Below are 22,129 nucleotides of genomic sequence, written 5' to 3'. Positions count from 1 at the left end.
TTTCAAATGATGGCTTCGCTTTAGGGACAGCAATGTTAAAATGAGTGATGCTTTAGGAAAGTTCCTTAGGTATGCAAGCTATACCATCTTGCATATAAGGTAAAGGTAGTCCCCTGTGCAAGCACCGAGTAATTACTGACCCATGGGGGGATGTCGCATCATGACGTTTTCTTGACAGACTTTTAATGGGGTGGTTTGCCATTGCCTTCCCCAGTCATCTACACTTTACCCCCAGGAAACAGGGTACTCATTTTACCGACCTCGGAAGGATAGAAGGCTGAGTCAGCCTTGAGCTGGCTACCTGAACCTGGCTTCTGCCAGGATTGAACTCAGGTCATGAGCAGAGCTTGGACTGCAGTACTGCAGCATACAGCTCTGCGCCACGGGGCTCTCTATCTTGCATATAATACATACATGATGGGTGTATATTTTGTGCACACCATGTATACATCATCATGATCTACTTGCTCACCCTCCAATTCAATGTATGTTTTCATGTCTCAACAATACCCTTTGACTGTCTACATTGAACAGACAGGTCAGTCCCTACTGATTAGAATAAATAGACACAAATATGATATCAAAATTGCAACATTAAGCATTTGAATTTTTTTGGGCATACAGTCACAGACAATTGTGCTCGTACAAAAAAACTGCAAAGGGAGATTCCAACGTGAAAGTACAGAATTATAACTCATCAACAGACTAAACATTACGCCCCCTTCCCCCCCCCCCCAGTTTAAGCAGAGACTTGGGTTTCCCAACCCTCTCTTTGTATCTTAACTATAGTCCTGTGAACTAGATTCTGCCCTGCAGAGAAGAAGGCATTGGCTTCTGGGGTGGGGTTCAGCAGGGAAAGTAAAAATGCTTTCTAATGTATGCAGAATAGAGGCTGGCACAAACCTGAAAAATGGCGGTTCGTTGAGGTTTGTGGTTTGTCACACTTCACGAACCATGAACTGGCATGAAATTGCCTGGTTTGCGAACCGGTTCTTTTGGTTCATGAAAACGTCATTTCCAGGGCAGGAGAATAGCTATTCTTGAGTTTTCTTAATTTTCTGTTACCTGTCACAAAAGTCTGTGTTTTCTAACATTTTAGGACTAGTCTGTTATACAGAAAAGAAGTTAATGTAGCCATAAACACACATTTGTACTATAACACTGTAGAGTTACAATACTTTTAGGTAGACTATCTAATACTCTTTTAAGGGAGCCAAGATAGAGCAGAACATTCACGTGGTAACAGCCATAAAACGAACATGGGGTATTTTTATGATTTTGTTTACTAAACATAAGTCACGCACTTTCATACATTTGAAAATTTGCTGATTTATATTTTTCTGGAAAACCCACATCACTGATGTTGTTCTGTGCCCCTTGCGGAAAGTCAAGGTCCAAATATGACTCTTGGATTTAGATTAAAAAGTAACTCAATGCTAGTAGCTTTTCAAAATTGCTTTGTACCGATCTCTGCTTTTCAAGACCACATCGCTCAGGGTGAGCCGGCCTTTGTATGCCTCGAGTTGCCGTGGAAAGTGAGAAATGCAGGAGATGAATGAGTATTGAAATAAATACATTTGTGTTGTGCTGTGTACAAGCAGCTATCTCTGTGTGCGGGAGTTTAGCTTGTCTTCTGCTTGCCAGATGCAATTAGGGAGGGTATGTGCTTTTTTGGAGGAGGGAGATACTGAGGTGGTTCCAGGGTAGGCCAAAGAATGATGACTTTGTTCGTGATGGCAACGGTTGTGGAAGTTTTGTGAGAATGAAGTTTTATCACAGCTGAAATTACATATTGGAAGTGTGTAGGAACCCCCAGGGCATTTTTTCAGCAGGAACACAGTGGAACGGAGTTCCAGAACCTCTTGAAAACGGTCACATGGCTGGTGGCCCCGCCCCCTGATCTCCAGACAGAGGGGAGTTGAGATTGCCCTCCACGCCGCAATCTCAACTCCCCTCTGTCTGGAGATCAGGGGGCGGGGCCACCAGCCATGTGACCATTTTCGCCGAGGGCAACCCACTGAGTTCCACCACCTCTTTTCCCAGAAAAAAAGCCCTGGGAACCCCAGTGCATTCTTTTGATACAGAAATGCCCTTGGAACTGGAGTTGTGGGGGGGTCAGAGACAGGCTGTTTAGAACTACCACATAAATGCTGGTTGCAGAAGATTGCTTAATAAAGTGTAGATCAATGAATGTGCAGGTATGCGCAAAGCTTTGATCTCCTCTGGCGTTTCCTGATGCACAGAGAAGATAAAACGAGATTATGTGGGGAGGAAATTTTTCCACAGAAAAACACCCATTTCTGAAGAGTAATTTTTCGTCAAGTTAAAACCAACGAATGGATGCTACGGCCAACATCAGTATCAGACAAATCGGGCGGTTTCAAAGTTGTAATTAATATTTGGTTAATTCCTGTCCGCCTGGCTTGGGTAAGGGAGAGTAGGCAGATGTTTCTCTGGTTGGACCTGCTGCCTAGGGCAGTGCTTAAAGGAGGGGTTCTGTGGCTCATGCTCATGTAACAGATGCATTGGAACTGCTTGTGAAAGGTACAGTCAACACACCTCCCTGCGATGCACCCTGGCTACTGAAATGAGGGTCTAGTCTAGATGAAGCCCTGACTTGGGTTCTAGGTGTTGACGTGACTTCTGTTTGTGCGAATTCTGGTGAGAACGTTTGCCAGTTTTTGCATCGCTGCTGTGCTTTAGGGCCCTGGCAACCCTCTTTTCTTTTTTTGCAAACTCTCCGGGCATTTTCTAGTCACTGCTGAGCCACTCCCAGCAGGTTTCTGCAGCTTGCTGATGGACAGAGTTTGTTCTGATGCTGCTTGATAGGCAGCCGAACCAGGAAGAAACTGAAACCCAAGATCAGACAGCCGTACAGACAATGAAAGGCATAGGTGTGTGTGCGGGCGGGCGTGCTGTAGGTTGTGAGAAGTCTTGTTAGGGCCTGCCTGGAATGTCGGGATGCCAAGCTAGAGAGAGGCTGGCTGCCCGAACGACAGAGGAAGAAAGGTGTTTCATGTGAATGGTCCAAGATCTGTAGAATGGCGAAACAGGTGAGTGTGACTGTTGAGCAAGGGGTGGGAGAGGGAAGCACATGCGCGGAGGGAAAAAAATTAAAAGTGAGAAGGGTGCCATGGGGAGTACATTCAGAACTTGAGATCAAAGGAAGATAAAAACATTGCAATACCAGGACAAGATAGAAGTTCAAAGGTGTCTGCCACATGGCTGGGAGAAAACTCACAGCTCGCTCTCTCTTCAACAGACCAGAATCTGCTTGCTCTCAACGGTCTTGCAACTTGTTCCTTTGAGCCCCTGTAGAAAGCCTTTGTTGTACACATAGTTCCCTGGTACAAGCTCCCAGCCTCCTGCACCAAACAGACAACCACCATTCACTTCCATTTAATTTTCAAAGTGCCTTCCAAACTTTATGCTGTGGCCGTTGGAGTTCTTGTGCTTTCTGTATCAGCCCTTTGTTCAGAATAATTTCTCAGTCCTTTGGCAGAGTGGGGGAATGAATGTACCAGTGTGGTAGTATTTTGGAGCAGTTCTTGACAGTGTTGGTATAATATTTGCTTTCACGTACATTGTGTGTCAGCTGTTTGAGCCTTGGATGTGTGCGCATTCCTGTTTGTGATTATAGTATTGTGCTGAGCATTTAATCCTGCTAGAACTACCAGTCTTTTAAGAGCCAGTTTGGTGTAGTGGTTAAGAGTGTGGGACTCTAATCTGGAGAACCGGTTTTGATTCCCCACTCCTCCACTTAAAGCCAGATGGGTGACCTTGGGTCGGTCACAGCTCTCTGAAGCTCTCTCAGCCCCACCCACCTCACAGGGTGATTGTTGTGGGCATAATAATGACATACTTTGTAAACTGCTCTGAGTGGGTGTTAAGTTGTCCTGGAGAGCGATATATAAATCAAATGTTACTGTTATACTAGTAACAAAGCCTGTTGTGGGGAAAAATAGAAAGGAGGGGGTGGGCAGGTGGGCATTGCCTCCTCCTCCATGACTGATCCAGGCAGGGTGAAGGCAGTGGGCGGGCGTTGCCATCTGCTCCGCTCCTGATCCTGACTGGGTGAGGGGGGGGGGCAGGCATTGCCGCTGAGCAGGTGAAGGGGGGGCAGCACTGTTGCCTGCTCCACACCTGATTCTGGCTGGGTGAAGGGGGGGCGGGCATTGCCTCCTGCTCCGCGCCTGATCCAATTCCTGGCCAGGTGAAGGCAGAGGAGTGGGCATTGCCACTTGCTTTGCTCCTGATCCCAGCTGGGTGATGGCAGGGAGCAGGCATTGCCCCCTGCTCTGCAACTGATCCCAGCTGGAAGGCAGGAGGCATGCATTGCTGTTTGCTCTGCGCCTGATCACTGCCAGGGCTTTCAGCCACAGCGCTCTCTCTGGAGGAACAGGTTGCCTCGTCTGGGCTTCCCTCCATGGCAGCACCTTCTGTGGTGCACCAGGATAGGAAGCGAGTTGTCAGGAACACGGTTAGCCTTTTATATAGTAGGATTATTAAAAGGGATGCTTAATTTGCATACAATATTATTAATATAAATATTTGTGTATTCTATTGTGTGAGTGTACTTGTTGATGCTAATTTTTTTACATGTTTTGCTCGGGCAGTTATCCTGAGAAACAGCCCCTTTCCCTGTTATTACTATGTATAAGACACACATACACACAGCCATTAGTGTGAATGTGGCCCACTTCATGGCCAGACCCATACTAACACAGCCGGAGCATCTTAAGAGTGACTGGCTTATGTTCTGCACCCAGTTGAAGGAATGCCCATAATCCAGGTAGAACCAAAGCACAAAATTGTATTAAGAGATATGTTGACAAAGTGGCGAGTGTAGAATTAAGAGAGTATCTGGAGAGACTGAAATTGGAAATACAAATATCTGGGCAGGAGAATTAGTAGTCAAACTAATATCAAGCATTCAGCAATGATACCCAATACTAGAAAGCCCATGTAAAGAGAAAAATGTTCCCAAGTACACAGTGCAATGGATGTGGGACAAGTATTTATTTTACTGACAGCAGTATAGGCAGTAAGGGGCTAAAAGTCGTCAGATTTTGTCTCAGAGAGAGCTCCTTTTATTTCAGTACTGTTCAGATACCACCCTTATACTATTCTGGACTTTACCTGGCTTTGTGCTTTGCAAGAATATCAACTTACATAAGTTTCTCGTTGAATTTCTAGGTTTCTTCTCGATCGTTAGTTCTATGATGGCTTCTCCAGGATCGCAACGGGGGATGAGAATATTTGTGAAACAGCAGCATCCCCCCTGGACAAAGTGAAGGACACAAACGACCGAGGCACAGCATGACTCGAGGTGGGGTGAAGGGAATATGCCATTCTGTGCAAACCTGCAAAACTAAAGAGAGCGGACTACTAGTTGGATGGAACCTGTCAGCATGGAATCTCCACACCACTTGGTCCAGATGTATCCGGAGTATCGCAACAACAACATAATTTCCCTGCACTATAACTACACAGGAAAGCTCCACAGTAGCAAATACAAGGGAAGCCTCAAAGCTGACGCCATTGTCTTCCTGGTGGTGTGTGTCTTCATTGTGCTAGAAAATCTAGTAGTTCTGCTGGCCATATGGAGGAACAAGAAATTCCATTCACCCATGTATTACCTGCTCGGGAATCTAACCCTTTCGGACCTACTGGCTGGGGTAGCCTATGCTGCTAATATCATCCTGTCTGGGGCCAGCACCCTCCGCCTGACTCCTACCCAGTGGTTCCTGCGCGAAGGGGGAGTCTTTGTCACACTTGCGGCGTCTGTCCTCAGCCTCCTTGCAATTGCTGTTGAGAGACACGTCACTATGATTCGCATGCGACTCTATCATGGGAAGAAGAAAGGGCGGATGCTCCTGCTGGTGGGTACCAGTTGGGCATCTTCTATCTTGCTTGGGGTGCTGCCCATCCTGGGCTGGAACTGCCTGGATCGCCTTCCTGCATGTTCTACAGTGCTGCCTCTCTATTCCAAGCACTACGTCCTCTTCTGCATTACCATTTTTTTGGCCATCCTGCTCTCCATCGTGGTGCTTTATGCCCGTGTGTACTGCATGGTCACGTTTAATCGGCGGCGCTTGGGCAGCCTTCATGCAGGGACACTAAAAAAATCCAAGAAGCATATGTCCTTGTTGAAAACGGTGACCGTGGTGGTGGGCACATTCATTGCCTGCTGGCTCCCCCTGTTTCTTCTCCTACTGCTGGATGTGGCATGCCAGACCCAAGGCTGCAGCCTGTTATACAAGGCAGATTATTTCCTGGGCTTGGCCATGATGAACTCTTTACTGAATCCCATCATTTATACCCTCACCAGTAAGGACCTGAGACGAGCCATCTTCAAGCTACTGTGCTGCCTTCTGACAGTCACACCAGGTGCAGAGGAAAGCCGAGGAAAGCACTTTGGTCTCCCCATACTGGAGGGCAGCACCAGCAAGTCAGACCGCTCCTCACACCAGGGGGAGGGGCCCAATGCCAGCCTGTCAGCCAGGAATGGGACCCTCACAGCTAGCAATGCCGTAGTGTCAAAAGCCGCTCATTGAATTCCTCTGTACGCTCTGCTTTTGGTGGGAGTGCTGGGGCATGTGTAGGCAGGGGGAGAGCAGGCTGCTAGAGGCATGCCTCCTAGCCGAATGAGACCAGAGTCTGTAGGAGTCCCAGTCTGGAATGGCAGGCAGAAAAACTGAGGACCAGGACAGAAGAGTAGGGAATTTGGGCTCGATCTAGCTGTGGCCTAGGCAGTCATCAAGGCCTGGCCAGGATGCATTTACAGCCAGCCAGCCCGCCAGCCAAAGAGGAACCGATATATTCCCTAGGAGGATGGAGCCACTGTGGGCCCAGGGAGGCCAATACTGTCCCTTTCTCTTTCCCTTGACAGTCTTTTAACTAGGATTGAGCTGTCACTCTTGACCCCAGGATGGAAAATCAGGGTGCTGCTCCAGATCATCTACTCAATTTGGTGCCAGTTTGATGTCATGGTTAAGAGCAGCAGGACTCTAATCCGGAGAGCCAGGTTTGATTCCCCACTTCTCTGCTTGAAGCCAGCTGGGTGACCTTGGGTCAGTCACAGCGCTCTCAGAGCTCTCTCAACCCCATCTGCCTCACAGGGCGATTGTTGCAGGCAGGGTTTTTTTTCTGGGAAAAGAGGTGGCGGAACTCTCAAGAGGGAAATGAGGAAGAAACACACAGGATTCTTTGAAATAATATTATTTTCAAGCACTATTGCTGAGTATTTTCAAGAGGTGCCGGAACTCCATTCCACCACGTTCCCCCTGAAAAAAAGCCCTGGTTGTGAGGATAATAATAGCACACTTTGTAAAGTGCTCCGAGTGGGTGTTAAGTTGTCCCAAAGAGCAGTATATAAATCTAATGTTGTTGTTGTTGTTGTTTACCCTGGGGTGATTAACAATAACAGAGCAACACGGTCAATGCTATAGCCAAACAAGTAATATCCCGTGTGTAATAAAGTCTTATCTCCATAAACATACAATCAACAATATATTTATTAATTAAGTTATCTCCTATTATATAACCAGGACTCATACCACATATTACAATGCAATTATAGTTTCAATTTGTAGGCGTCATACATACTCCAACCAATCAATTAAAGTGTCTCGTGCTCTAAATCCTATTATCCATACTATTAAAGTGCAATTGCTTTCCGGTGTCACTTGACACAATTTATCATATATGGAGTCAATTTCGCCTTATATTTCAGTTCAATGTGTGTACGGTCCAAGGTTGATCCCAGACACTGTGCCGGTCACACAGGAGATATAGGAGATAACTTAATTAATAAATATATTGTTGATTGTATGTTTATGGAGATAAGACTTTATTACACACGGGATATTACTTGTTTACCCTGGGGTGACATAGAGGTAGGCCAGAGGGGGACTAGAAAGCCTAGAGAGCCTCAGCAACCTCTTGTGAAACAAACTTCATCCTGGTTTCTGTGGCCTCGCTCCAAACTGCTTGCTTCTGGGCCCTCCCACAGGATAATTAATGCCTTCAGTCCAAGAACTCCACGAAAGGGTAGAAGGGAATTAGTGGTCTAGAAGGCTGTATCTGGATTAGACTGGATCCTTTCCACTCACCGTGAAATGGTGGTTTATAAACCAAGCTACCTGTTCAGTGTTTTCAGGAATACACATTTTGAGTTTATGTGATGCTGTTGTTAAATTAAGAACCACACTGGGCCAAACCTACTTGCGTGTCTTTTAAAACATGATGTTAATAAAAGTATTAATACAAAATTTTGTTGGCTTTGTAATTTTATTATTATCTTTTACTTTACAAAATTTATATCCCACCTTTCTACCCTTATAAGGGCCACCGAGGTGGCTAACAAATTAAAAGCTTAAATAATAAAATCTCATCTTAAAAACCATTAAACCCAGAAAAATCACATAATTAAAACAATTAAAACAAAAGCACATACAAAAACATAAAAACAACTACTAAAACAGTAAATGGAGGCATACGTTCTCAACAATGGAGAGATGGCTTACTGCTTTGCTCATCTGAACAGGGTCTCTTGCAGGTGCCAGTCTGCACATGGGGAAAATCAACAGCAGCCCGTACACGGGCTTTCTCTGTGGTGGCCCCTACCCTATGGAACGGCCTGCCTGGGGAGGTCAGGAGAGCCCCCACCCTCCTGGCTTTCCACAAACAACACAAAACTGAATTATTCAAAAAGGCCTTTTTTCTCAGCTAAGAGGGCGGTATTGTAGGAAAGGGGTCCCAGATGTTTCCTTAATGAGTTAGGAACCATAGATTTCACCATTATGTTGCCTTACATATTATCTGTTGCTTTAAATATGTACTCCTATATACTACCTGTGCTTCATGTTGTTTAATGTAAGTCATAGAATTGACTATGTTTTGTTTCAGCAATTCTTCAACCCCATAGTGGATCCTTGCTAATACTATGTCTTTGTAAACTTGTATTCATTTACCTTATGACATTGTTTATGGAAATGTTCTTGACACTGTATGGAAATGCCTGCCCTTGTCCTTGCCACTGATTGTACTAATCCCACACTATGTAATCCGCTAGAGTCTCAGTGAGAAAGGCAGAATATAAATGACATTAAATAAACAAACAAACAAATAAATAAATTCCTTGTTTCAATCAACCTGACGGCTGCAATTTGTGTTTTCACCTATATTAAAAGTAAGAGCAATAAGCTGGCCCCAGAAACCTTTTTAAAGGAATCTGTAGTTGGGCCTTTAGCAGAGTAGTATCGATTGCAGAGTGAGATGGGTGGTTAGAGCTTATGTGCTAGTGTGTGAGAGTGAAAATAACAAACTTACACTTGGTTTATATTTAGAAAGGAAATAAGAGTTCTTTATTATAGGAATGTCATACTCTGATAGGAAAGGAGAGAGAGATTCCTATTTATCTATCTAAGGATAGACATGGATGACAAATCCTGCATCCATGATTGCAAGATGGAGAGAAGGGAGAAGTGTGAAAAAGTTAGGAAGAGAAGAAGTGTCATGAGGAGGAAGTCCTGAGAATGGGAATCTACACATCAAAGGACAGTCAGAGCAGTAAACAGGTACCCTGACCTATTAATCTTTCTAACTCCTTGGTTTGTCCCTCTTTGAAACCTGAGGAAAGGAACAGTGACAAGTTCTCTTTGAACAACCTGAGTGGCCCAAAAGATGCCTCTTCCAGATACCTTTTCAAAGTTGCTACCTGACTCAGTGTGGACTTCAATGTTAACCTGCTCTAGTTTTGCCTGTACTCCAGTAAGGGTAGCCAGCCACGAAATTTCCTTTTCCTGATCAAAGTATAGTTCTCCAAATGCACTCTTCCATTTTGCAGCTTGCTTTGTTGTACACACCTCTTTCTCGCTCTCTCAGTAGTTTACCACATTCTTTCGCAACTGTCCACAAACCCCAAACTGCCCACTCATCCTTCTAGCTACATCAAGGTTTGGATTTTGCACAATACTCTTCAGACGCCTTCTGAAAGGACCCAATTGGCTCTTCTCCCACAAAAATTCCACTCTCCCAAAGTTTTGAACTAAGTTTCCACAAGCACTTCTCAAGATTATCCTGGTTGGGGAATCAATCATCTATCTTAACATTTTCTCCATGCTCACAACAATTCATTTTCTTTTTTTCTTTTGCACAACAGTTCCTTCATCCTGTCTTTCACTGTAAAATGAAGGTCTCCCTTCAACAGTTACACTTAACAAGCAAAAACCTGGTGCAAGTACTCTAAACCTGAACACTGGTACAATCCACAAGGCACAATTTAGTTACGCTTCGCAAAACAAGGAGGCCTAAATGCCCTGTGATCTAGACCGATCCCAGCCAAGGATTCTACAGCCCACTGGGTGTCCAAAAATTCGAACTGGGGACCCATTGTGGAATTCTACCACCCAATCTAGGGTACAACTTTCTCAAATTTTACCACCTGCACTTACTAGGTTGGTCTTCCCAAAGGTGGCCAGACTTGGGGGATGGTGGTGGGTAAAAAGCTCCTGAACTCAAAATTCATATTCAAAACTTAAAAACCACTAAAGCAAGCAAGCAAGCAAAAAACCCCCAACCCTCTGCATGGACTCAAGCCCTAAGCTAACAACATCCAGCACCATGGGGGTTGAAGACCCAACCTCTGGGTAATGATGACTCTATCCCACACCCTTTCCCAAAGGTATTGGAAGCCACTGTTCCCACTGCAGCTGCCAAAATTTACTCTTCTCGGGAATGGGGGAGGGGGGATATGGCCAAATGTGTTATGGTCACAGTAGACCAACAAACAGTCCCCAGGGGCGGCGCCAGGGTTTCTAGCACCCGTGACTGCTCCTAAGTGCATGCGCATAGAGTGCGTGTGCGCACCCCCTGGACTGCGTGATGACATCACTGCGTGTGACGTCATCATGCAGCAAGTTGGCTCCATTGGCCGGCAGGTAGCTGGGACAGGGCGCGGAGGCTGGGGAGGTTCCGCACGCTGCCCCGGCCCAGCTGGGGGTGTGTGTTGGCGGTGGCGGTGGCGCGGGGGTGGCTGGCTGGCTGCAGCAGCTGCGGGCCAGGCACGCCAGCTCCATGGCGCACGCCCCCGCCCCCGGCGCCCCCTCCAGCGCCCCCTTCAGCACCTCAGCGCTCGAGGCGGGGGGCGGACCTGCCTCAATGGGCGCGCCAGCCCTGACACTCTCCCAAGTCCACTGGGACAACATTCAACCACTTTCATATACTGCAAAACCCTCACACACATCAACACCACGAAGCTGAAGTTGGTTCCCAGTTCCAGTTCCCAGTTCTTTATCTGCAGTTCCTAGTTCCTTATTCGCAGAAAAAGCCCAGTTATATTATAGAAAGGTGTCAGGGGCTGTAAACTTCGACCAAATGGTGCAGAACCCTTCATCTGAACCTGCTTTGATCCAGAGCCCAGAAATTCACGTGTCAGTGGGAAAATGGTTAATTACCAGCACAGCACTTTCAACATCTAGATGCCAGAATTCAGACAAGGGTGATTTTCATTCTTACTTTTATTTTCTTTGGACTCTCAGAGGAATTTTTTAAAAAACAGGATTTGACTTACATGTACAGTTGCCTAAAACAAAACATTATTATTTATTTCTATTACACCTCGCCTTTCTCAACAATAGTGACCCAAAGCACCTATCATTGACTGTCTTGCTCAGGTCTTGCAAACTGAAGGCTGTGGCTTCCTTTATCGAGTCATGTTATCCACTCCATGTTAGGCTTTCCTCTTTTCCTACTGCCTTCAGCTTTTCATGAATCTTCTGATGATATGACCAAAATTCGATATCCTAGGTTTAGTCATTTTACCTTTAGGGAGTGTTCAGACTTGATTTGATTTAAAACCTACTTATTTTTCTCTTTGGCCCCCATGGCATCTGTTTTCTTCTTGTCAGTTTTCTTCACTAGAGATGGGCACGAACCGAAATACGAACCAAAGTTCGTGATGAACCAGGCCGGTTCATGGTTCACGAACCGGCGGTTCGTCAGAGCCCATTTCTGACTAAATGCCACGAACTTTAGGCTGGTTTGTTTGGTTCGGTTTTTGGTTCGTCACTGCAGACAGCCGGGCGCTAATCAATCAGTTTCCTAAACAATAGGGGATGGACTTCCTGCAGACCTTCTTCTGACCCAGAAGTGGCCTTCTGCTGGCCCGGAAGAGACCTTCTGCTGACCTGGAAGTGACAATTTGCTGACCTGGATGTGACGTTTTCACGAACCAAACAAACTGGTTTGTGAACTGGGGCAGGTTCGTGAAAGTCCATGGTTTGTGAAATGCACAAACTGCACAATTCATTTCCCCCCCCGGTTCGTGCCCATCTCTATTCTTCACTGTCCAACTTTGGAAACTATACATAGTAATGGGAAACGCAATAGTATAAATTATCGTGTTCTTGATTCCAGTAACACTTCCTTACACTTAACAATCTTTTCAAATTCTTTCATGGCTTTCAAATCTCAATCTCCTTCTAGTTTGTTGGTTGATGACTGAGCCAAGGTATAGAAAATCTTTTAACAATTTCAGTTTCTTCATTGCTAACATTAAAGTTGTGTGATTCCTTAGTAGTAATTATACATAGAAATACAGAGGTTAAACGACCAGAGAATATCCGTTCCCTTTGGAAAGAAAGATGACCCATAAAGGGGTGGGCATGGGGACCACGAGGAAGAAGTGGTCAGTTGCTCTTAGCCATTTTATCTCAAGCCACAAAAGATTAACAGTGTAATCCTAAACAGCAGGGTGGAAAGCGCATAGGGAGAGAACTAAGCCTTGCGCAGGCGTAAATGGCACTTACATGGACGTAACTCTCCCTCCACCGGCACCCCCCCCCCCCGAGGCGCAGTACTGAAGACGGGTCTCCGCCAGCAGGCACGCTTGGTGGCTGGGCAGAGATGTAGGTGCAGTGCAAGGTCCCTCACCGACGCTAGAGGAGGCAGGGTGGGGGGGCAGGACGCGAGTTAGTCCGCTTCCAAAGCCACTCTAGGCCCGGGAACGCCCACTGCAGCTACAGAAAGTTCCGCCACGAAAAAAGGAGGCATAGCCCATAGGCGCCCATTGAATGGGAAAACTCGGGTCCCTCTCCCAGCCCAGGCCCCATGGCCCGAAGGAGCATAGGATGGGAACTACCACGGGGGGCCAATCCGCGTGTGCTTCCAGAGTGGGCAAGCTCCCCTTCCCGCACCCAATCACCTGCCCACGCACCCTACAAAACCTCCAGTTACGCTGCTCATGACCTTAGGTAGGTGAGCACATGGCCAGAGACTCTGCCCGTCAGCCTTCTGCCGTGAGGACTTTGTGCGCAAATGGGTAGAATGGGTACTTAGGGTGGCAGGCCCTGAGTGCACTGGGAGGACAGTGGGAAAACTGGGAGAACTTTGCACTCGCTCAAGGGAAGAAGGCCAAAGTCCAGAATGTCTGACTAACAATAACCACCCAAGTCTTCTTGCAGGTTATCTGACGCTGGAGTTCCAGCTCGAAAAGGAGTTAGGGAGCACTGACAGGTAAGAAGGAGCTGGGGCGGCTGCTAACCTGGCTCGCTGATTTGTGCCAGCTGCCCCCCTCATCTGAACTCACCTGAACTCATCTGAGCTCACCTGCCCCCCTCATCTGAACTCACCTGCCCCCCTCATCTGAATTCACCTGAACTCTTCAGGTGAAGCTTGGTGGGGGAGGGGGGTGGCAGCAGCCCCTGCCTGCCCCAGAGGCAGTTGCCCAGAAAACTACTCTTGACACAACCAATTGTGGGGGGGGGGGCTACCCATGTGGGATCTCTGTTCCGACTCCCTCAGCTAGGGCCCCTCCCGGCAGAGGAGGAAGTGCGGCCAGTGGTTGGGTTGACTAGGTGTTTGTAACACCCTGTTACTGGAGGGTGCTCAGCCACTTGACTTCCTTCCTCATGGGTTAAGATCATCCCAAGGCAGAGCACTGCCTTGCCAGAGGGTCAAGCATCATGTGGTTGTGAGCTGCACCTGTGGAGCTGCCGCCACAGCTCTTAACCAAAGGACATCTTCCCAGATGTTGCAAAACTGAGCTTGGCCTCAGCTGCGCACCGGCCTGAGTCACTTGCAACACGTGTCTGTTTCCCTTGCAGGCAGATTGCCACTCGTCTGGGAGACCATGGGGCATGGCTGTCTGAGCCCCCCGTAAGCCGACACAAGTGCCATTCAGATCCTGCCCAAGGGAGCAGTTTACCAAGGCAGCCTGCGGCTTAGCCACAATGGCAGGAAATACTTCCAGAGAACCTTTGCACCTTTTCCAGTTTAATAAAACGTGTTGAAAAACAAGAAACTGCTGTCTGTCTGCTCACTCTCCTGACATTGATCGTAGCTGCCACCACCCCCAACTCCCCATTGGGATGTCTTCTCACACATCCCCGCAAATTTTTCCTGGCTTGGGGCTGGGATCGATGGGGAGGGCTCTGCTGCCAGGAGGAGCAGGTGTCAAGTGACACCCTGTCCAGCTTCCCTGCCCCCTTCCCTCCCCTTAATGTAGGTTCAGGCAGTGCGGTGGGAATTGAAGTGTGGCCCATAAATGTCTGGCAGGGCGAAGGGGATGCTCCACTGAGGACATTCATTTCTGACAGACTGAGCTGCTGGCATCTGATAAGCCAGGCAGAGGGGAAGGCAGAAGTTATTGCAGGGAGGTGGGGGATGTGGAGCGCAGGGGTGGCGCTAGGGTTTGCCGCGCTCGCGGCTGGCCGGCCAAGCGCCCCCCCCCGCGCGCACGAGCACGCGCGCACCTACCTGCGTGATGACGTCATGCGTGACGTCATCACGGGAGCGCATGCGCCGCCGCCGGCCCGATCGCTGCGGCGGGCGGCCTCCGAGCTCTCCCGCTCGGTTGCCTCCGCCGCAGCAGATGCCTGCCCGCGGTGGCTGCGCCCGGCCGGGGGCTTGTGCTGGTGGCGGCGGCGGCGCAGGGTGGGAGGAATAGGAGGCTTCTGCTTTGGGGGGGGCGCGCTCTTGCCCCCCGCGCCTCTTCCAGTGCTCCCTCCGGCACCCCGTGCCTGCGGCCACCGCCTACCTGGCCTCAATAGGCGCGCCGCCCCTGGTGGAGCAACATCTTCGGATCTCTTCCTCCTCCAGGAGAATGGACCACCCTCCATTTCACTATTTGCAGAAGCAGGGATGGACTTGGGAAATCTGACACAGGGAGGGGGTGAATGGTGGCCCCCGGAGCAGTTTCTCTGCTCCTGCGGGCTGTCAATCCACTGGGGGGGGGGCTGGGCTGGGGCATGGCTCTCAAGGTCCAACGCGCGTTCTTGCATCATTGTGATGCAGTGATTGTTCAAATGGTGCCACAGCAAGTCTGTGGGCACTTTGCACTCCCTTCTGGCCTCTTGCGTGGTTTCCAATGGGCATTCCTGTCACTCATTGTAGAACCCGCCCCCCCTCACTGTCTCTCTGGATCCTGGGGGCTGCTCCCAAGTGCTGCAGGCTTTCTGGTCCCACTTTTCAGGGAGGGGGAACCTGTTTCTTGCAGTAGTGGGGGCGGTGGCGGGGATTTACAGGCGCACCGAGCTGTGGCCACCGGCCTGGCCCTCACTGGAAATGGGGGCTGGACGGGCGAGAAGGTGGGTGTTGGATCTGGACCTTCACTATCACCTCTGCTCCCCTCCCTGGCAGGGATGCCTGCTCTCCGAGGGGGGGGCCTATTGGCAACAGTGGGGATCTCGGCCTCCCCATTGGCTGCACCGCTGCTTGCTCCTTGCCTGCCTGTCAGGGGAGCAGTGTGGCCATTGGCTGGTGTGAGCAGGGTTGTCAGGGGAATGGCAGGCGGGGGTTCCTGGCGATGGCCATGCCTTGCCTTGCCGCACTCAGGCGCCAGTGGGGCTGTCCTGCAAAAGTCCATAGGGAGCTGTGGAGCAGCGCCCCATTTACGTCAATGCACAAGCAACTACGCTGCCTTGGGGCTTAGGACTGAGGTGTAAGCTTTTATCCAGGAACTCCATCTTGATCACATGTTGAGAGACAATGGGACAAATTTCAATTCTGAAAACTGAGGTAATGGAGTATTTCTGAGGTGTTTTACCTCAAAGGAGAAAGTGAAATAAGTTTAGAACAGGGTCAGAAGGGTTGCTTTTATTTACTTTTTTCATCTTTGTGCAGTTCTTCTGCATTGAGGAATTATGTGTGTGCTTTATCCTTTTAATAAACCTTTATAATCTGAATACTGGATGTCTGATTTCTGTACCCATTCCACACCTGACCTAGTCACATTTACTGAAGGAAAAATAAAAAGGAGGAGGGTAGGCTGAGGTCCCAGACCTCCAGCAAGAGATGCTCTTTCGACGGGGTGGCGGTTGCAGAAATATTAAGTGGGGAAACATTACAGGGAAGTAAGGGAGTGAAGGGAATTGCTGCTTGGTAACTTGGGATGTCCCCAGAGATTCTGAACTACCCACGGATAGAAACGGGGCCTCCAGAGGACCATTTCTGTACAGGGACATTGCTAGAAGGAAGGTGTACAGTCCTTATAGTGCTTTTCTATGCCGAGTTACTCCACGCTAAGTCCATTGAAGTTAATGGGGTTAAATGGAGTAACCCTACATAAAATAGTTTCAGGTGGATAGTCATGTTGGTCTGCAGTCCAACAGCACCTTAAAGGCCAACTTGATTTCTAAGGTGTGAAGTGCTCTTCGTCAGATGCGTAGGACTGCATTGTCAGAAAGTGTTCCTCCTCGCCCAGCCTCCTTTGATTTATCAAGCCAGTCCTATGCTTACTTGGAAGTCAACTGAGCCCAACATGGCTTTTCCTTAAGTAAGCATGCAGATAACTGTAGTCTGTAGCTTTTGATTAACAAAGACATGTAGAGCAGGGATTAAGAACAAAATATCTGGGTGATATTCCTTAGTGGTTGTAGGACTGCGTGACCTCCCTCCCCCACATCTCATCTTCCTAGGTTGGAGGTATTGTGGCAAAGGAATGTAGGATACCCTGAAATCACACACCAAACCCAGTGACCTCAAATCATACGGGAATCAGGCAATAAGCCTCTGGTTACCAGCAAGAAGAAAAGCACCCTGGTGATAGAGGAACCATTTGCCGTTCTGCCATGAAGAAACAAAATGAATTACTTTTGATATCTTGATTGGGGGTGTGTGTGTGTGAAGGTACTCATGAGCTCAGCAGGTGGCTGTATATTCCCCAAATCCTCAATACTCGGCAGCAGTTTTTCCTGTTTGTCCAGCTACTCTCCACCCCCTCCCCCGTGTGATTTGACACAGGCTCCTTGAAGACACAAGCTAGTCTTTGTCTTTACACTCCTCATTTCTGCTCTCCATATCAGGACTCAACAGGATTTCCACATTCGACAGGACAGGTTGTATGCTTTCATTCCTCCCCCCTCTCCCGCCCGACCTCTTCATCTATTGTCTAGGTGTTAAATTTAGCATTTTTACTCTGTGAGCACGCATGTGCGTGCTTGCAGGCGTGTTTGGATTTTTGTGTGCCTCTCACCATTCCCCTGTTCTATTAGCAAGATTTGGATCCAGTAGCACCTTAAAGACCTATTAGTTTCTCAATAAGGATTTTATTTTTTTCTGTCTTCTGCCTCCTTATTTTTTGGAATCTTCTCATGCTGATATGTGGCACTGCCTCAGATCTGAGACCTCATCATTACGTAGGCAGGATCCCATAATTTGCCCAGTTACACGTGTCTGTGCTTGACACGCTATGAAGGGAGATGCTCCAATAGTCAAGGGATAGACATGTGTAGGCTAGTTGGGTAACAACACCATGTGAACATTAAGGGATGCATGTTTCCTGCCAGTTAGGAACATACTAATTTCTTTCTATTGCTGACTTTTCAGCCAGGAAGAACAAGGAGCTACAGACAAAGGTACTGCCCAGTTCTACATCAACTAAGAGAACAGGACCACATTTTTTCTACTTTGCATGCTAGCCACAGCAATGCAGGACTGGTGCATAGATTACAGCATATGTCCCATGATTATTCATTTTCCTGCCTATCATAGCACTAAACAGAGCAGAGTCAGTTGAACACAACTGGACACAGAAACCATACTAGATATGCAAGCTCTTCCGAGTTTGGAATCAACCCAGAATAGACACGTTTGCCTCTGCACAGAATGAATGCGCCCTCAGTACTGCAACAGAAGACATATCATTCATCCGGGAAACCCACCCACAAAATGCATTTCCCCCTTTGCCTATAATGACATATATACTTGGCAAAATTTATTTTCTGTACTAACCAGTGCATCCTTTACACTCCCTAGTGGCCATACCAGACATGATTTTCTTCTCTTTCTCGACAGTGATCATTCCTGTATCTCTCTCATCAGAACCTCCTGCATTAAAATCAACTCAAGATACTAAATTGCCGCTCCACAGACGAAGCTGAAGTGGGTTCCCAGTTCCTTATTTGCGGTTCCTAGTTCTTTATTCGCAGAGCAAAACACAAATATTGGGGGAAATTGAAAAGCTCTGTACCACAAAATAAAGGCTCTGGGAGCACATATCATACACCTCCATATCCAGCGGACTCTGCCCTCTAAGTGGACCTATACTGAGTCCTCCTACAAAGCCCAGTTCTTGAGTTAACAGCTTCAAAGTAGGTGCCCCCAGAACAAATCAGTAAGCAGAAAGGGGGGCAGCTGCACCTGAAAAAAAAATCTTTGGATCACCCCCAAATCACACAGCTCAGCAGTCCAGAGAATATGTCCCCTACCCCAAAATAAAATTCCCCCAATATTTGTGTTTTGCTCTGCGAATAAGGAACTGGGAACTAGGAACCAACTTCAGCTCCGTACTCCACAGCCTCTCCCTTTTCTAAACGACTCTCCCTTTTCTAAGTGCTATTGTTCAGTTCCTAAAAGCTTTCTACTAGGAGACTAAATAGAAGATAATCTTTGCATTTATACCTGGCATATTCGATTGTGGTTTTACACATCATGAAAATCTGGACAGCATTCTGTTTGTTGAAAATGCACCTTATTGTCGTCCTACTTTTCCATAGTAAATCCATCATTATTCTATATTTTTCACATGAAATAGTCAAGCATTTCCTAAAGTACCTGAGGGAACAAACCTAAACAGGTCTGCTTGGAAATAAGTCCATTTTAATCAACACGGCTCACTCCCAGAAAAGCATGTTTAGGATTACAGCATAAATTACCTATGCCTTTTGGTGATTTCCTCTTGGAATATTTTCATTCATTTTGTCCGATATAATGAGGAAAACAATAGGAGAAACTGAAATCAATGTAGTGTTATACACGGGTGTAATGTTTTGCCATGTAGATATTTTTGTGAGTTTTATTTCTGCTAATTATGTGGGGAGTTGAATGTATGTTTTCTGTGGCTTAATGCAGCCCTCTAACAGAAGAAAAAGAGGGGCTGGATGGGTAACTGAAGCAAGCTGTGATTGGAAGGTAGCTATACCCTGAGCATGGAGTCAATTGCAGTTTTTAGTCAGAGTTGTTCTGAAGGAAAGAGTTCCATGTGTGTTCTAGTGTTGATCAGAGCTGTACTGGGGAAAGAGGGAGAAGGAGTTAAGTGCTGTAAACTGAGGAAAGTACATGTGTTCTTTTCTTCATGGATATTATTAGCCTCAGTGGCAACTGAAGAAAAATGAATCATTGTGATTGAATCCATTTAGAAACATTTGAAGATCTGTATCTATCTTAAAACCAGGGGTCATTTCGTAGAAAAAGAGCTGGAGGAACTCATTAGCATAACTCATTAGCATATGCCACGCCCCTTGCCATCACCTGAAGTGTTATTAGCATGACTGATTTGCATATGTCACACCCCCTGACATCACCTAACCTGGCTGTTTTGGACCCAAGCCTGGCCATTCAGGGCCGAAATTGGGCCCAAAATGGCAAAAAGGGGCTGAAAATGGCTGAAAAGGGGCCCAAAATGGTCAGGATCGGGCCACTGCTGAGTGGGAGAGTAATCCACCACCTGTCAGAGGCCCGATCCGGGCCGTTTCAGCTCCAATCCAGGCTGAAACGAGCCCAAAATGGCCAAGGGTCAGGTGAGCAGGGCAACCTGACATGTGACCTCTTTGGGGAACTGCTGGAACTGCGTTCCCGCGCGTTCCCCTCGAAATGAGCTCTGCTTAAAACTATTACATTTATGCACTACTCTGAAACCATTACACGCTGGATGTTCTGTCAATCTACCAAATATAACTAAGCCTGCAGAAAAGAACTAAGGCAAGTAATGCATTGTTATTTTTAGAAAGCTCACACAGTCCGCAAATTAATTGATCATTACTAAATTTGGAAATTTTGAAGAATATAAAATTTACTGGGAGAAACCAACAGCAATGTCAATTGGAGATATTCCTACAAACCCATTTGCATTATGCTGGCATTTTAAGTGGCCTGTGCAGCAATTTAAATTAGGGTTATTAATCCCTAGAAACACACATGGTCTCATTGAAAATTACCATCATATTAGTAAGTATTACAAATGATTCAAACTGGTAGAAACCTTTAATACTCTCAGGTAAAACAGACATCCTAAAAATGAATGTTGTTTCCAACTTCATCTATACAATTGGAGGCTTACTTGTGGGTATTCCTAAAAAAATTATTTCTCAAAATAGATTCCATTCTTCTCACTATTATTTGGGGGGAAATAATCGAAGAACCAGAACTGCCTACAAAAAATACAGCTACCAACTGAAAAACAGTGTTGGACTCCCTAATTTAAGGGTCTATTACATGGATTTAGGACTACCACAGTCATGCCATCTTTCCCCTTTATAATCTCAACCTTTAAAACAATCTTCTTGGCTGCTATCACAAAAGCGCAATTGGCAAGAGAAATGAATGCCTCCACTGTTTCCTACCTAAACAAAGCAGTCCTTTATCTTCCTTTCATTTCTTCCAAAAGGTCAATTAACTCTGTTCCTCCCACAGCTCAAAGACAAGGCTGAGGGAATGATCCGTAGTTTGGATGGTAAACAAGCACGTTTCTTCCATACAGATTGGCCTTCTGTGAGGAACACACTCACTTCTTGCAAAATTTTCCCCTCAAAGATTATCCATGAGCCTTGCTTCTATCATCTTGTGCTTCTTTTACTGCTCAGATACATTCCACGTGAGTAGCAACCACTTCTTCAGCATTCCCTTTAAGAAACACAGAGAGACAGTGAAGGCCTTGACTTTAATCTCTGCTACAGAGAACCAAACCCATTTTGATCGGATTTCCTCTTTATCATTTTTCTTGAAGATATACAACTGCTCATCTCCAGGTAAACTGGCTTGCCAATCTCCTGTATGTGGTACTGCAAAGACTATCAGAAAGAAGAAAAAATTGTGGCTTTCATGTAACTGATGGTCTTCAAGAGGTCTTTCTGTGTAGTCACATAGTCAGTTCTTTTCCCTGCTGCTGGCCTATCTGTATGGGTAGTAAGTATGGTGGTCTGAAGTAAGTAAGTAAGAAGGTTCCTTCTGAGCAGCTGCAAGCATTAATCCATCTGTCCTGCCTATTGCTGCAGCCTTTGGATGGCTATTATTTGTGCAGAATGTCCTACTTGTGCAATTCTATAAACATGAAGGTAAAGTAATTAATTCCTTGCTGTGCATTGTGATATTTGTGAGTGGTGCACACTTTCTTAACTATATGCCACTACTGCTGTGCTCCTCTTGGTTATGGAGTTAGTTGAAATCTTCCTCTTTTCAGAGGCAGGGAGCTAATGAGCAGATTGGCACACTTGTGGCTTTTTATGGACTCCAGTGGGGACAAGTTATGTGGTGTAGGTATGTGTATGTTGCTTTAAGAGAATAGTTGCTGTGGGAGGAGATGTGTATAAATTGGATGTAAGAAGTGCGATTGCATGCACATGTAGGAATGTGTTTTAAGTTGTTATCTTGCTGGCACCGGCAATAAACAGACTTTGAACTTGGAACAGGCTTTATTGAGTAAACGTAACAAATCAGTATCAAGGAGTGCTGTTTTTGCATTTGGATCCACTGGCAAAATCCAGGTGAGACTCCAATTGCTTTACTTCATGGATCTCGATGTTTGATAATTACCTGCTTGCAATTAGTGACACAGATTTGTCTGAAAAAGAGAACTTGCACTGCTTATTCACTCTCTTGAAATAGAAGGGCAACGTATTTTTTACACATA

At 46.7% G+C, this 22,129-nt stretch overlaps 2 protein-coding genes across 3 annotated transcripts in view; both read left to right on the top strand.

Moving 5' to 3' along the window:
* Positions 1-2,882: 2,882 nt before the first annotated feature.
* LOC129345164 (sphingosine 1-phosphate receptor 1-like) lies at positions 2,883-9,113 on the top strand. Its single transcript, XM_055002161.1, has 2 exons — positions 2,883-3,053; positions 5,197-9,113. Exon 2 carries the CDS (start codon positions 5,397-5,399, stop codon positions 6,555-6,557), a length of 1,161 nt encoding a protein of 386 aa, XP_054858136.1. The 5' UTR covers positions 2,883-3,053; positions 5,197-5,396; the 3' UTR covers positions 6,558-9,113.
* Positions 9,114-17,281: 8,168 nt separating this feature from the next.
* Positions 17,282-22,129, top strand: part of ILVBL (ilvB acetolactate synthase like) — a 34,646-nt gene continuing 29,798 nt past the window's right edge. Inside the window, exon 1 of one of the 2 annotated variants that reach the window (XM_055002153.1) lies at positions 17,282-17,339. The gene's annotated coding sequence lies outside the window, so the exon portion shown is untranslated. Of the gene's footprint in view, positions 17,340-21,893; positions 21,984-22,129 lie in introns of those variants that run through there. The other variant, XM_055002151.1, reaches the window with a different exon arrangement.

The sequence above is a fragment of the Eublepharis macularius genome, chromosome 18 (genome assembly GCF_028583425.1).
Source record: "Eublepharis macularius isolate TG4126 chromosome 18, MPM_Emac_v1.0, whole genome shotgun sequence".
In the NCBI taxonomy this organism is placed as follows: Eukaryota; Metazoa; Chordata; class Lepidosauria; order Squamata; family Eublepharidae; genus Eublepharis; species Eublepharis macularius.
The sequence above is the reverse complement of the archived record's forward strand: the minus strand, read 5'-3'. Positions and strand labels throughout refer to the sequence as shown.

Coding starts and splice junctions, on each gene's coding strand:
- LOC129345164 (XM_055002161.1), top strand. CDS start 5,397: ATGGAACCTGTCAGCATGGAATCTCCACACCACTTGGTCCAGATGTAT.